The sequence below is a fragment of the Herpailurus yagouaroundi genome, unplaced genomic scaffold, assembly GCF_014898765.1.
Source record: "Herpailurus yagouaroundi ecotype Mexico unplaced genomic scaffold, PumYag 140, whole genome shotgun sequence".
Classification (NCBI taxonomy): Eukaryota; Metazoa; Chordata; class Mammalia; order Carnivora; family Felidae; genus Herpailurus; species Herpailurus yagouaroundi.
In genome coordinates this window covers 40,968,328-40,984,819 of record NW_024412395.1, presented here as the reverse complement: position 1 = coordinate 40,984,819, position 16,492 = coordinate 40,968,328, and the positions used below count along the sequence as shown (strand labels likewise).

At 40.6% G+C, this 16,492-nt stretch overlaps 1 protein-coding gene across 11 annotated transcripts in view; it reads right to left on the bottom strand.

Annotated features, from left to right (window-relative positions):
* Positions 1-16,492, bottom strand: part of TANC1 (tetratricopeptide repeat, ankyrin repeat and coiled-coil containing 1) — a 238,137-nt gene that overhangs the window by 120,131 nt on the left and 101,514 nt on the right. For all 11 annotated transcript variants that reach the window (XM_040476354.1, XM_040476355.1, XM_040476356.1 and 8 more), the window contains one exon: positions 11,593-11,793. In XM_040476354.1, the coding sequence (XP_040332288.1) occupies positions 11,593-11,793 (201 nt within the window). The remainder of the gene's footprint in view (positions 1-11,592; positions 11,794-16,492) is intronic.

Below are 16,492 nucleotides of genomic sequence, written 5' to 3'. Positions count from 1 at the left end.
CACTATCTTACTTCAACATCTACCATAAAACTAAAGAAATCAAGACCATATAGTATTGACATAAGAACAGACAAATAGCTCAATGGAACAGAATAGAGAGCCCAGAAACCCACATAAATACAGTCAACTAATCTTTAACAAAGGAATAAAGGCAATATAATGGAGCAAAGTCTTTTCAACAAATGATGCTGCAACGATTGGACATTCATCACATGCAAGAAAATAAATGTAGACACTGACTTTACACCCTTCACAAATATTAACTCAAAATCGATCTCAAACCAAAATGTAAAAGGCAAAACTATGAAACTCCTTGAAGGTAAGAGAAGAGAAAACCCAAAGACCTTACCTATGGCAATGACTGTTTAGATACAACCCTAATTTATGAAAGAAGTAACTTATAAGCTGAAATTCATTAAAACTAAAAACTTTTCCCCTGAGAAATACAGTCAAGAGAATGAGAAGACAATCCACAAACTGGGAGAAAAAAGATACATCTGATAAAAGACTATAATCTAAAGTATGTAAAGAACTCTTAAAACTCAACAAGAACACAAAAAACCTGGGTTTTAAAATGATCCGAACCTTAAGAGGTAGTTCACCAACAAAGATATACACATTGAAAATAAGCTACGAAAAGATGGTCCACAACATGTAATCAGGGAACTGCAAATTAAAATAAGAGACCACCATTCACCTATTAAAATGGCCAAAATCCAAAAAACTGACAACACCAAATCCAAGTAAGGATGTAGAACAACAGGAATTTGTTTTTTTGTTTTTTTTTTGAGAGAGAGAGCATGCATGCCAGCATATGTGAACAGGGGAGGGGCAGAAGGAGAGGGAGAGAGAGAATCTTAAGTAGACCCCATGTCCAGCACAGAGCCTGACGCGGGACTTAATCTCACGACTGTGGGATCATGACCCGAGCTGAAATCAAGAGTCAGATGCTTAACTGATGGAGCCACACAGGCGCCCCTAGAACAACAGGAATTCTTATTCATTGCTTGTGGGAATGCAAAACGGTACAGCCACTTTGAAAGTTTGTCAGTTTATCTTAGAAAACTAAACGTATTCTTATCACATGATCCAGCAATCATACTCCTTGGTATTTACTCAAAGGCATTAAAAACTTATGTCCACACAAAAACTGGCACACAGATCTTTACAGAAGGTTTACTCAAAACTGCCAAACCTGAAAACAACCAAGATGTCCTTCGGTAGGTGAAGGGATAAATAAACTGTGGTACATTCAGACAATGGACTATTATTCAGCACTAAAAAGAGATAAGCTATCAAGCCATGAAAAGATGTGAAGGAATCCTAAATGCATACTAAGTGAAAAAGCCAGTATGAAAAGACTACATACTATAGGATTCCAACTATATGACCTTCCAGCAAAGGCAAAACTATGGAGTTTGTAATTGCAAAGGTGAGTAGTTGCCAGTAGGTGGGAGAGATACAATGGAGCACAGAGGATTTTTAGGACAGTGAAGATACTCTGTATGATACCGTAAAAATGGATACGTCATTATACATTTGTCCAAACTCACAGACTGTCTAATACCAGAATGTAAACTTTGGACCTTGGGTGATAACAGCATGTCAGTGCAGGTTCACAGATTGTAACAAATGTACCACTGTGATGAGAGATGTCGATAATGGGGGAGGCCGTGCATGTGTGGAGGCTAGGGGTGTATGAGAAATCTCCGTACATTTCACTTAATTTTGCTGTGAACCTACAACTGCTCTTTAAAAAATTCTATTAAAAAAAAAAAAGTGGGAGGGGCGCCTGGGTGGCTCAGTCAGTTAGGCATCGGACTTCGGCTCAGGTCATGATCTCATGGTCCATGGGTTCGAGCCCCGCATCGGGCTCTGTGCTGACAGCTCAGAGCCTGGAGCCTGCTTTGGATTCTGTGTCTCCCTCTCTCTCTGACCCTCCCCCATTCATGCTCTCTCTCTGTCTCAAAAATAAATACAAAACATTTTTAAAAAATTTTTTTTAAAAAGTGGGCTCATCAATTGCCACATAGGACCTCTAACCAATAAAGGATGACTTACTTGGTGATGGAAAGGATAAAAAAGTCACACCTCCTTGGAAGGGTTTCCTAAATTTTATTTCTCAGAACACTTGTGCCAAGAAAGGGTTCCACGTGCGACTGTTCACTAGCTACTCTCAATAAGTCCCTAGAGACAAAGCTTACTGGTTTAACATTCCAGGTCTGGGCAATGAAGATTTTCCCTGTGGTCCCAGTTCTCCCTTTGTAAGGCACTCTGGTTCTTACTGAGCTCTCCTCTAGAGATCACCATTCCGTGTTCACTTCAGCTTCCCAACTCCAGGCTTTGCACACCCTTGCCCCTCCACCTGGAACACAGCCAGCCATTCCTGCCGACACACAGACTTGTTTCACAACAAGCGTGAGGATTCAAGCTGGAACATCACTCTTTCCCTCCTGCCGACTCCTACTTTTCAGTGACGTTCATCAATGTTACTTACAAATACAGTAGGTTCCATGAGCTTCTGTGACTTCTGTGTTTCTCTGAGAATCAGAAATGATCAGAAAGAAGAGATTCCCACCACTGCTGTCCCTGCCCCCATCTGTTTTCTTGAGGTAAAAAGACTCCTTTCTGAGCATGGCACTGGGTTTGTTCTAGCTGCCATCTGACACCACCACAGGGTGCAGCTGATGCTGCTATAAAGTGTGACTGGATAAAGCCTCCAGTCATCATTAACCGCAGGCAGTGGGAAACATGCGGCAAAAATGCCAAGAGCCTGAGAAAATGGAAGAGTGACAGGAGGGAGCATAGAAAAGTAGGATTGAGAAGGCCCCTGACAAACCCAGCTTAAAACCTACTCCCCTTTGCTCACTGCCTAATGATAGCAAAGACCTGAGAGAGAGGTAGGGCGTTAATTAAAGAATCAGTTCTCTGTGGATATGGGGGAAGGTATGTTTCTAGCCTTATAAACATAAGGTCATTACACTGAAATTGCTTATTAGTATTTTCAGCCAATCACATGGAGCTGATGACCATCAATTACTAAATTCCTATTCATTTTAACCAGTAGATACCTATGCCCCCTCACCAGGGTAACCAACAGAAGTGATAACATCTGTTTTCAAGGCTTCCATGGGGAAACAAAGACAAGAACCAAAGACAAGGAGCTCATGGACTGTCAGGGCAGAGACATGCAATGAGAGGCTGTGCATAGGGAGGAGAAAGCACAGGGCTACAGGTATTTGGAGCGTGAAGTTTTTTCTCACACAGCGAAAAGTAGAGACATGAGGGAAGTCTGGATGAAGCAAAAGAAGCAAGTCATACACGAGGTCAACTCTAACAGAGGAAGTTCTGACCTTGGGTATGGGAAGGAGGGACTAAGCAAACGGGAAAGCAGAACAACAGGGCTGCTTTAGAGCATAGAGATGACTTGGTCAAGGCCACTCACCATTTCAGTAAACAGTGCTGAGACAATTGGATAACTACATGTAAAAGAATGAAGTTGGCCCCTACCTCACATCATGCATAAAATTAACTCAAGGGTGTCCCGGGTGGCTCAGTGGTTAAGCATCCGACTTCAGCTAAGGTCATGATCTTGCAGTTCCCAAGTTCGAGCCCTGCATCCGGCTCTGTGCTGACAGCTCAGATTCTGCTGCTTCAGATTCTGTGTCTCCCTCTCTCTCTCTCTCTGTCCCTTCCCTGCTTATGCTCTGCCTCTCTTTCTCTCTCAAAAATGAACATTAAAAGTATTTTTTTAATTAACTCAAAAATCGGGGCACCTGGGTGGCTCAGTCATTTGAGCATCCAACTTTGGCTTAGGTCATGATCTCGCAGTTCCCGAGTTCGAGCCCCACACAGGGTTCTTTGCTGTCAGCATGAAGCCCACTTGGGATTCTCTGTCTCCCTCTCTCTGTCACCTTCTCACATGTGCGCACTCTCTCTCAAAAATAAACATAAAAAAATTAACTCAAAAGGGATCTTGATCCCTTTTCTCTCTTAGGAGAAAATATAGGCATAAACCTGTGTGACTTTGGATTAGGCAATGGTTTCTTAGAGCATCAAAAGGACAGCAACAAAATGAACTGGATTACATCAAAATTAAAAACTTGCACTTGAAACAACGTTATCAAGAAAGTGAAAAAGACAACCTGAAGAATGGAAGAAAAGTTGCATACTACAGAACTTGTAATTAGAATAAAAAAAGAATTCTTACAACTTAGTAATAAAACTATGGTGAGACACCAGTTCACATGCACTAGAATGGCTATAATAAAAAAGACAGACAATGACAAGTGTTGGCAACAATGTAGAGAAACTGGAAATCTCACACTCTGCTGGTGGGAATGCACAACGGTGCAGTCACTTTGGAAAATATTTTGGTAGTACTTTCAAATGTTACATATACAGTTGTCGTATGATCCAGCAATTCTACTCCTAGGTGTATACCCAAGAAATGAAAAGCTACATACCCACAAAAATGTATACACAAATGTTCACAACAGCATTATTCGTAAGAGCCAAAAAGTGGAAACCCAAATGTCCATATGCTGAAGAATGGATTTTTAAATGTGGCACACACATACCACAAAATATTAGGTAATAAAATGGAACAAAGTACGGATACATACTACATACAACATGACAAAGAACACTGTTCTATGAAAGAAGTCGGTCATGGAGCCCACATGTTACAAGATTCCATTTATATGAAATGTCCAGGAAGGGTGATTCACAGAGATAGAAAGCAGATTACTGTTTGCTTAGGGCTGCAGGATGGTGGATTAGGAAGAGGGGGAGGGAAGTAGGGAGGAATGTGGAGTAATTGCTAATGCAAATGTTTTTTGTTTTTTTTTTAAGGCAGATAAAAAGGTTCTAAAATTAGATTGTGGCAATGGCTGCACAACCCTGTGAAAATGCTAAAAATGTTGAACTGTAAACCTTAAATGGGTGAATTATAGGGTATGTGATACATCACAATAAAGCTGTGTTTTAAAATGCAACGGGATAAATCACAATGGAAAAGTATGTAAATTTGAACTGAGAGAACAAAAAACACTTTAGTGGGTCATAAAACACTATAAACCTAATTAAATGGAAAATGATCATCTGAGAAAATGTTTTAGTGACATACATGACTGATGGCCTTAAAACAAACAGCAAGAAAGCTGTGATGATTTGATAAGAAATACCTATCACCCAAGTAGAACAGAGGGCAAATGCCACAAAAATCCCCCCCACCACACACACACACCAGAGAGTACAAATGACAAGTATAGAATAAGCCACTCTCAACATTCATTACATTTTCACCCAGTAATCCCACTTTCAAAGTCTATGCAATGAAAATATCAGAGATGGCCTTTAAATACTAATATACGAGAATGTTCTTCCACTGTTCGTTATTTAGTGGAAAACTGGGAGCTTCTCACATGTCCAGTGCTCAGGCAAATGGGCAAATACATCACTGTCATTTAGTGGTACACAACATGGCAGGAAAGACATTCAACCAAGTGTCAGAAGAAGTTGTCTTTCTGGGGGCATGAGGAAACCAAGATTTACTGTATCTTTAGTACATTTTTGTAATGTATTTCCCTCCTCAAATATGATTTCTAAAATTTAGAAAATAAAGATACCTGTGTATTTACCTTCATTAAAAAGGAATATGTGATTATCTCATCTAATTCCTTATCAATGGTTCTCAAACTTTGCTACATATTAATTAGAATCATGTGGGAAGCTTTTTCTTTTTAAATCTTAAATCCCAATGTCCAGGTCATACCTCATATGCATTATATCAGAATCTCTGAAGGTAGAATTCAAGCATCAGCAGTCTTTAAAACTCTGGGGTGAGTCCAAGGTACGGACAAACCAGGATCAAGGGTGGGTTAGTCAATGGCACACAAAAAGGTCCGCAGCTTCACACAGGGGAGCAAAGGCATGCACATGAGTTCTATGTGTAAACACCGAACAACAGAAAGTGTGTGTCTGGGTCACAGCTGGGTGTGGCAGTGAGGCACAGGCAGCCACCTACTTCTAGGAGGAGGCTATCAAATAGCAAGTCTCCAGGAGGAAACAAAGAATGTTTTCCTATTCACACAGCAGGAGGAACTGTCCTTGATGAAAGTCAGAGCACTGAATGTGGCCCTGGCCACTTAGGTGAAAGCAGGGCCTAGCACTCGCTGGTTCTACAAGCAGGCTTGTACTGGGACTGTGCATTTCCTGTCACAGATGCATGTGGACACATAAGCTTATGGCCTCCCTGTGTGCATGCAACCAGAACGCAAAGCACGTCATTTACAGCTCATGTGTCAACAATGTACAGGCAGAACAATGCAGAGTGGACTAGGAGAACGTACTGGGGACAGAGCAGGGGACCTGGGCTCAGGCCAAAACTCTATCAATAACTTGCCCATTGGGGCAAGCTCTATACCTTCCATCCCTTTCATATCTGCAAAGAGGCCTTGCACAGGTGGCCTGGCGACCTCTCCAACTCTAACATGTCTATCATCTTCCCCACATAACAGAGTGTGGCTGTAGCTAAAACTGGAAGCCAGCTTTATGTTTTTCTGACCATGAACTTGATCTGACTCAGCTGTGTTAATTCCCCTGACACAGTATCGTGGAAGGAAAAGAAAGTGAGAATTTCCTGAGAGGTGCCAACAGAGGGGAGTTCAAAAGAGGAAGGTGACAGGAGGGCTTCTCTCAGCCCCTTCTAACTAATTCTGAGTAGTCCACAGCTAGCCTGGACAAAGCACCTCACCAGCAGTATCCATCTAAGACAGTTCCCAGAAGACATTAACTTCAAAAAGCTGCCTCTCAAAGAATTCTGGAGGGAATGTGAAATCAATACAGCTTTTCTGGAAAGTGACTGGGCAGTATGTATCGAGATTCTTAAAAATGCAGTCCATTTTGTTCAATAATTCCACTTCTGGGAACTTGCCACTCTTACGAGATTGGATATGTGTAAAAATTACTGGACAAAACATTCACATTAGGAGTTTTAGAGACCGGTTGCACAACAATGTGAATGTACTTAACACTATCGGACCATACATTAAAAAATGGTTACAATGGTAAGTTCTGTTATGTGTATTTTACCGCAATTAATAATTTTGAATTCATAGGCATTTAACAGCAAGAACAAAGCAAAATGTCTGGGCTTATGCTACAATTTAAAAAGACCTGGGGGCACTTCAGTGGCTCAGTCAGTTAAGTGTCTGACTCTTGATCTCGGCTCAGGTCATGATCTCACGGTTTGTGAGTTCAAGCCCTGCACTGGGGAGCCTGCTTGGGAGTCTGTCTCTCCCTCTCTCTGCCCCTCCCCTGCTCTCTCTCAAAAATAAATAAACTTAAAAAAAAAAAACCCACAGTAACAAAGTAAATAAATAAATAAGCCTGAAAAAATAACAAATATCCAACAACTGGAAATTAGTTAAAAATCAATCATAGAGGGGCGCATGGGTGGCTTAGTCGGTTGAGCATCCCCAACTTTGGCTCACGTTATGATCTCGTGGTTCATGGGTTCGAGCCCTGCATTGGGCTTTCAGTGCTGACAGCTCAGAGCCTGGAGCCTGCTTCAGATTCTGTGAATCCCTCTCTCTCTGCTCCTCCCCCACCCCACTCTCTCTGTCTCTCTCTTTCTGTGTCTCTCAATAAATAAAACATTAAATAAAACATAAAAAATTTTTTTAATCAATCATGGGATATGGAAACAACAGACATTAAATCTCAAGTTCTTCAAGCAAATTGGAAATTGTTCATGATATAATATTAAGCGAAAAAAAGCAGCGCGAGTGTGGTTTCAGGTCTAGATGGAATAGGTAAAAATAATTTTTTAAATAAAAACGCTAAGAGTAGTTCTGTTTCTATCCTGGGATCTCCAAATTTTCTACAAGAAACACTCTTAGAGGGTGAGGGCCTTGGCAGAGAATTAACTTACGGTCCAAGAATCAAAGGGTAGAATGACTTCCACTTTACAGGCTGTCAGCTTTGAGGTTTCTCCCTTAAAGAAACAGACAGCCAGAAGGATTTTCACAATTGCTACATCAGCTCTGTCAACGGAGACAGAACTAGAACCGGAAGCAGCACAGGTGCAAACAGCCAGCACCATCCAGTCTCCCCGTATAAGTGAGGATGAAAAAAGCAAGATCACCCACTTTCCACCATCTGCTGCTGTACCCCCATCACAGTATTTTAAAAGCTTGCTTCTCGTTCATGCCCTACCTTTTGAGTGTTTCATAATGGGCCCAAAGTGATCTGGGAAATATAATCCAACTATAAAGTAACTAATGATATTACTAATAAATAAACCACGGGAAATGGGCTTTGCTCTTCTCTGGAAGACAAAAGGATACATTACAAATATTAATGACTTCTTAGTCCAAAAAGGCTTGTAACCACCACAAGACTATAAGGGATACTGGTCCTTGTTTTCTTTAGCCACAATGTAGTTATCATTCAGGAAAAAAAAAAAAATTGCAACAATACTCAAAAACTGCAGCTTCAGACTAAATAATAGAAAAAATATAAATATATGGAGCAAGGTAGTAGGAGAGTAAATAATATTAACTAGCAATATAAGTGGAATGTAAGAAACTCAACAATGAAAAATGCAGGGTCACATTATTGCAAGGTTAATGAAACTCTCTGGCCCAGAGTTCCCAAGGCCCAGGAGCTAATCACCTATTGTATTAAAATACAAACTTTCATTAATACAGGCTATGCTGAGTGCCTATTACAGGGGTTTATAGTATTTGACCTTTGCCAAAATAGTTTCAGTCCCTGACAGTTTCTTGATTAGCATCAATTAGTAAAGAGTTTCTATCCAAACAAGTAACACAGGTTTAGGTTTTCTTTCCTTCCTTCTTTCCTTCCTTCCTTTTTCTTTCTTTCTTTCTCTTTCTTTCTTTTTTTTTTTTTTTTTTTTTTTTAATGTACCTTCTTAAGAGAGAGAGAGGGTCTTATCTAAAAATGAGAACAGAAGTCATCAAGGTAATTTCAGAGCTAGGTCTGAAAGATGACAAGATTCTGAAGCATAGCCCACTAGTGCAGGCCTCAATACTTAGGGGTATGGCACACACAATGTATTTACTGTATCATTAGCAACAGTGCTAGCTTTTTAAATAGAAGGCTATTTTTAAATCCAGTGCACGTTCACAACCATATGTCAACTTATTTTACAGGCAGGTAGAACAGTAGGTCTCTGGGTACTTTTCTAACAATATGGCTTGAACAGAAACCTGCCTGTGTTAGACACTGTAGAAAAACATTGTTTATTGTCTGATGTACTCTGAGTCACGCCATTTTTAAGCAAGCATCTCTGCCCTTAGCTTCCCTTTTGAATTAAAATTGCCAAGATAATGAAGCCGAATTACCACTGTGAGACACTAATTTGCTGCACAAATTTAGGCAACGCACAAGCATGGCTCCGTTAGAGGAGAATCTGCTTAGTGTATTAAATTTGGACCCAAAGCATCTAAATGGAGAGTATTTTCTTCAATCCATTAAAAAGCTGAATGTTGCAAAACTACTCTCTTCTATTCATAAGGCCTTGCACAGAGTTTAGCAGAAATAAATTTTATTCCCATGGAGAAGAAACAAACTATAGGATATTTTCTCAACACTAAGGATATCAAATTTGGTCAGGACACAGGAGACCAGGGCTCGTCAGGGATTTTTGGCCAGTGAGCCTATAGACTCTGAGACACTTCTGGATAGCCATACTTCCCATGCTTGCCATGCCATTCATTGCTACCTAACATCCCACTAAAACCTCATAAAATAAACAAATTATAACTATATGAGGTGATAGATGTGTTAATTAACCTTAATGTAATCATTTTGTAATATACACATGCATATACAAAATCACTATGTTATACACTGAAACACAGTGTTATGGGTCAAGTGTATCTCCATAGAACTGGAAAGAAATCAAATTAAGAAAAATTAAAAAGAAGATTGAAGTTCCACTAAAACAAACCTTTAATTTGTTAATAATAAAATCCTATCTGAAATGCATATTCCCTAGTCTCTTAGGCATTCACCAGGCCTAAGGCCCAAGAAGCATCAATTCCTTTGCAGCAGCACAGGCTATATAGGAGGGCAAATTCTCCTAAAGGTCGTATCTCTGCACTTGGCACTGGCAAGTACTATTCCCTTAGGAATCCAGATAGATTCAGAATTCTATTATCTGTTTTTTATAGATGAGGTATACTTAAAGAAGACATTGTGCCTGTGCATGCCCACCAGACACAGGATGCACATGAACACACTGATTCAAGGAAAAAGGGCAAATGACGTGGCTGATACAGAAAAAAGTATAACGCTATGTACAATTTGCATAGTCATTCCAATGGGGTAACCAGCAAGAAAGGCAGTGTGGGAACCAGGATTTGAAAGAAGAGAAATCTGACAGAGATACAGTCGTAGGGAAAGGCAAAGAGAAAGAAGGACATTCCAGGAATTTCCCCAAATACTGATAAACAGGTCAAATTCCTTGGCACAGGAAATTGCTTCATACCAAAAAGGTTTCCAAGTTCCAGCTAATGACTGGATTGTAAACAATGTTGTCCAAAATAAGAAAGCTCTAGGACAATAAAAGATTTTGGACACTTACCAATTCATAGCATCATTTCTAACATTCAAAGTGTCAAGGTTTGTCCTCTTAATTTTGTCACCACACAAACTGCAAATATCCACTAAATGATTCAGAAAGAAACCATGCCTATCACATCTCAAATAATACAAACATTTAGGAAACCAGAAAAACAGATACCAATTTTATAGGCCCAGGACACAATGTAGACCAATCCCAAACACATTCATGGATAAATGAGAAGAATCCTTTCACTGGCATATGATTGATCAGTAAAGACCCCAAACTATCCTACCCTCAGAAAACAAATGCTCAGCAAACATAAAAGAAGATCAAAGAACTTTCATGATTGCGAGTATCAGCATTCTGGAAAGGCTTTCCTCACGTCTGATTCGTAACCTCTCAAAGTTAACTAATGTTTGTGTTTTCATTGGTAATGTTAAGTGCAAAAAGTTGGTAATGATGAAGGAAGCCAAAATACTTTAAACAAGTAATCCATGAGACCCTTGTTCCCACCCCTTTACAAATCTGAATTTTCACAAATTGTATATCTACTCAAATGCTGAGTGATGTAATCAAGGAAAGTATATTAGTATATAACACTTGGCAGTAATAAATGGACTGCTGTCAGATTACACTTGCCAAAATCCAAAATCTTTAAATGCACCACAATGCGTTTAGATTATAGCATTTCCTAATTCACCACCAAGAAAACAAGACCAATGACTGATTAACATTAATACTGATAACAAGATCCTGAATCTTGGTAAAAGTCTAACCTAAGCTATCAAAATAGTTTGTATATAGGCTAAACTAAAGAAATTAGTCTAAATTCAAATCAAAACTTTGTTTTTTAGAGATTTTCTTCTTCCAGAAGTTACTGTAACAAAGAAAAAACCTCCAGGAAATTTCTTACAAGCACTAGTTTTGCTTAATCTCAATACATGCCTTACATATATAACGAAGACAGTTAGGGTGCTGTTTTGTTGCTTACTTACCTGGGGATTTTTTATTTGATCTTGATTGCACCGAATGAGACTGTCGAGGCAGCAGAGGTGATGAAGGCAGAGACATTGAGACACCTTTGGCCAAGCTCACCCTGTAGGTGTCTTCTGCCACAGGAATGCTGCTCACAGACAAGTCACCACCATGGCCAGGGGGCAGGACTGGGGGAGAATTCTCTGGACCAAAGTCACCTCCTGGAGTGAAGAGAAAAAAACCATAAATTAGGTCATCCATTACAGGTAGATTAATTCCTAAGAACTACATCCTTAGAATATAATTCTCATATGTCACCTATGTATGTTGTTTTTTAATGTTTTCTTTTCTTCTACCACTCTTATAACTTTTTCTATGTGAGAGAAAATTCAAGTTTCACCACTCAAGTATCAATGAACTCTGCCTCATACACCATTCTGGACCATATCAACTGGCCCAGTTTCGCTCCTAACAATGGGTCCAGAAAGCCACCAATCTCAGATTAGATTAAGACCAAGTATGAATGATTCACAAGAAGCTGTGATTTCAGATTTCAGCTGAAGTAGGGGAGGGAGGTTATTGGTCTTACCCAAGTATCTTAGAGTAGATTCGAACACCCGGATTCATTCCAGAACTCCGACTTCACTTCTCTCCAATAAAAGACTCCAAGAGAGGGTCTCTCTACTTCAACATTCCTCCCCAGCACTATCTCTCTTCTCTCATTAGATCCACTCCATACTCCCCATGGCACAGGGTCCACCCTCCTCCAATTCGACCAGCCCAACCCTTAGTCATGAGACTAGAAATATGGCTTACTGATGAAGCTGGTTCTTCTTGGTATTCAGCTTAAGAATAAACAAGCTTACTGTTATGAAATCAGATATTCTAGGGTAAGCGGATCCAACAACAAAATACAGAGGATGCAATTACAGTATAGAGAGTACAAAAGGAAGGGAGTATGGTGGTGAGGATTAGCCTCTCTGAAAAAGATACAGCTGGTCCTCAAGTATTCCGATAACAAGCTCTCCTCTTATTGTTCTTCCCCTACCCATTACTTCCCCCCCTCTAGTGTGTACTATGAAGCAACTGAGGACAGGTAAAGAGGGAAGGCAAATCATTACCCTGATGATTAAAACATCTACAAGCTCTAATTTATATACAGAACTGGAAAGATATAGAAAGTTTTCCATAAGCAAACTAGTCTCTCTGATAAATACTACCCAAATGGTCCTTACTGACTCTGAAAACTCAGTCAGGATGGGCCTTCCTGACTCTGAAAACTCAAGGCCTGGACTTGAATCAGAACTCAACTTGTGTAGATCTTTGTGTGCAAGACTCAAAAGGGATGTGATCCAAACCATCAAGTTCAAATTGCATCGCTGTGCTTGTTTTTCATGTTAGGAGGCACGGTGAAATATGTAGTCACCCCCTCCACACACTGGGAGTTTGGGGGGTGGGGGTTAAAAGTGGCAGACAAGCTCATGCTTGATCCTCAAAGGCAGCTCAAAACCAGTATATCTGTGAACAGAAAAGCTGTGGGTCCCACAATGGATAAGTTGGCAACATCAGAAAGGTAATTTTAGTCACACCTGGGCCAGCTATGCTTGAAGGATTTTAACAAACTTGGACATTTAGTGATAAATCTTGAGTTTCCCAAGTGACTGGTATTTGAAGAAGAAAACAATTACCAGGAAACCTTCACCAGAATTTTCAAAAAAAGGAGCATTCACATAAATGTTCTGTCCCTGAGGGAAGGAAGCAAGAAGGAATTAGTGGAAATCTTTACATCCTAAATCTATGTGAACAGCGAAGTCACCCACTCTGGTCCTCCTATAACCCTCGCTCACCCTGCTTTATGATGTGTACCGTGAGATACCACCAATTCCCAGGACCCAGGAGCTACTCTTACACCACTGTGGATAAAGCCAGAAATCTTTCTGAAACCACCTGTCCTTGAGGTCTTGAGCCAGGACATGAAGTTTCCCAGGTGCCTCTCCTTTGACCATCTGTCAATGAAAGAGATCTTAAGGCAGAGCTGGGGGTATACTGCAATGCCAGTGCCCATTGGGGCTAAGTGCCTCCCCGACTAAGGAGATTTGAGAAGATAGAGGAAAAGAGAGCTGTTTTCTCCAGTCCTATATCTGGTGCTCATGACCAGTCCCCACCACCACATAGGTCTCATCTAGGGAATGCAAGCAAGTGCTATGCCTACAAGAATGGTGCCTGGTCACCTGACTCCTGGCTATCTGGCGACGAAACTAGGAGATGTAGAACTTGGAAAGCGCTGAGGCCACAGCCCCAAGGGGTACATGCACAGGATGTGCAGGGGACCTTGAAGAGGTTGTCCATGTGGTTTGAAAAGAGCTTCATTGCCCTGTGGCTGGCCCTTACACCCTCCCAATCACCAAGCTGGTAGTCCAATGTCTAGACTGGCCTGATAGGAGCAGGCACTGTGACAAGGTATGGTCTTCCCTACTCATACAGAAATATTTCTAACCTTTACAATAAACAAAACAAAACAAAACCCAAACCAGACTTCAAGTCCCTTAATTTGGATGGGGACACAATATTAGGGAGAAAGACATCTATTCTAACAACACCAGAAATAAAAAATAAGCTCCTTACTGAGAAAGGGTTTATTTTCTTAAATACTTCATATTCTCCAATGATAACAAACAAAAGGGGGGAGTTAAGGATAAAAGAAAATTAAAGGGTTTCCTAATTATAAAATGTGCCCATAAACTTTGTTTATATCAAGCAAAGCAAATATTTTCATTAACTGCAAGTATGGTGGGGATGAGTTTCCAAAGCAGGCTGTAACCATGAGGACCTTCAGCCTTCTGAGCAGCTGCACTCTGACACTCTGATTTTATCTGGTCTGCAATAAAAAGGGACTCGGAGATGGGGCTCGGGAAGGAAGGGTTTCTATTTCAGGATTACTTGAACATCTTACTATATTATCATTCCCAAACATTTTCTGTTGGTTTGTCCCTCAGACACAAAGACCCCTAACTTCCAGTTTCCTTTTATTAGAAAGGCACAAAGCAGGGAGAGAAATTTTATGTATGAACAGGCAGCATGAAACAAGTGGGGTGATTCAGCAGCTTAGAAGCTGGAGGCAGCATTCCGGAGCCTGGTGCTTTAACTACATGTAGGCAAAGGGGTTCAGGTCAAAGTAAATCTCGAGAGCATCACAAGGATGCAGACGACGCCAGGGGCAGAAAGTGAAAATCTCCTAAGGGTATCCACAAGAATTATACAACACTGGTTCTGGCAACAGGACACCAGAAATTCTCTGGTTGATTTAACATTCCACAGCAGATGCTTAAAGAGGTTTTAGGAAGAATTAAAAACATTTCACTGCAATAACCAGCACTGTGGACACATTTCCTTTAGCTCCAAATAGTTGGTGTCCTGTGAACTGTGACCTATTTTATTCCTACCTCAATTAAGTGGTAAGATACACTTTGATCACCATTCCTGCTACTCCAGAAATGCCAGGCTAGGTAGGATGACCATGTTATCAACCACCAATGATCTATCAGGTCCCCTCCTGTTCCACTGGCAGGTGTTTCCCATGAAACATTCATACACCACAGATACATGCATCCACCCCGCCATGCTTTTAATCTCGGAGAGTATCTAGTTCAATCACATTGTTTCACAGACAGGAAACAATGGGACATAGGGGTTGAAATTGACGAGCAGGGGTCAAACACCTAGAATGACCTTCTCTCCCAATTCCTAAAACTGGCCAGCTCAGGCTCTAACACACTACCCCACACGTCTGAGGGGTGCCTAGATGGCTCAGTCGGCTGAGCACCTGACTTCGGTTCAGGTCATGATCTCACAATTTGTGAGTTTGAGCCCCGTGTTGGGCTCTGTGCTGACAGCTCAGAGCCTGGAGTCTGCTTTGGATTTTGTCTCCCTCTCTCTCTGTCCTTCGCCTGCTCTTGCTTGGTCTCTCTCTCAAAAATAAACAAACAAACAAAAAAAGACCTGTACTTTGAAAAAAAAAATGGAGGTACCCAAAACAGACACATTTTTAAGTAACAAGTCTATAAAGGGTCAGCACAGTTTTGCTTTTAAAGTTTAGGCTTTGCAGGTCACATACAGCCTCCAGCACACGCATGCACACACGTGCACACACATGCACATACACACACACACACACACACACACACACACACACACACATACACACACACCACAAACCCACACATACTTTTATTTTAAAATCACCACTTCTTTGAATTCCAAAAATAAAAGACCATAAATGGCATGGGGGCATAAGGTTCTTCCTATTTGTAATACATATAACTAAATATGTACATATGCACATATGTATAACACAAAGGAACTATAAGTCCCAGTCATAGTTTGCCAAGATAATGGAATTATCAAAGGGGATAAAGCCATCCAATAAGGCATTTTAAATTGGCAGAAATGGCTTTTGATAACACTTCTTTATTTTAAATTTTTTTTCTACTGTTATAGACTGTGAAAAGGGATTTAAGTTCATAATGGAAGAAAATGCAAATCTGGGAGATGATGAATGTTTAAAGGTGTCTATGCAGAATGGCAATGTCCAACATTACAGATTAAAGTAAATGGAGTGCAGGATTAGAGAAGGCTTAAAAAACGAGGGCAAAGAAGCCAGGGAGATGAAAGCAAAATCGCATTTCAGAAAGAGCAGACCTGAGAAAGGCAAGGGTGAACTCAGACATTCAGGTAAATAGGTCTGCAGATGCAGGAAATAAGATTTCCATTTATTGTGCCATTGAAATCACTAGGTGGGGGGTGGGGAGGGTCAGGTGGAGGGGGGAGGATGGAAGCTCAGAATAGAAAGAAAGAATGTTCTGTTTATCCAGTTCCAGAAAACGGGACTTGTGCAGTACATTTAACTAGGGCATTAAATGT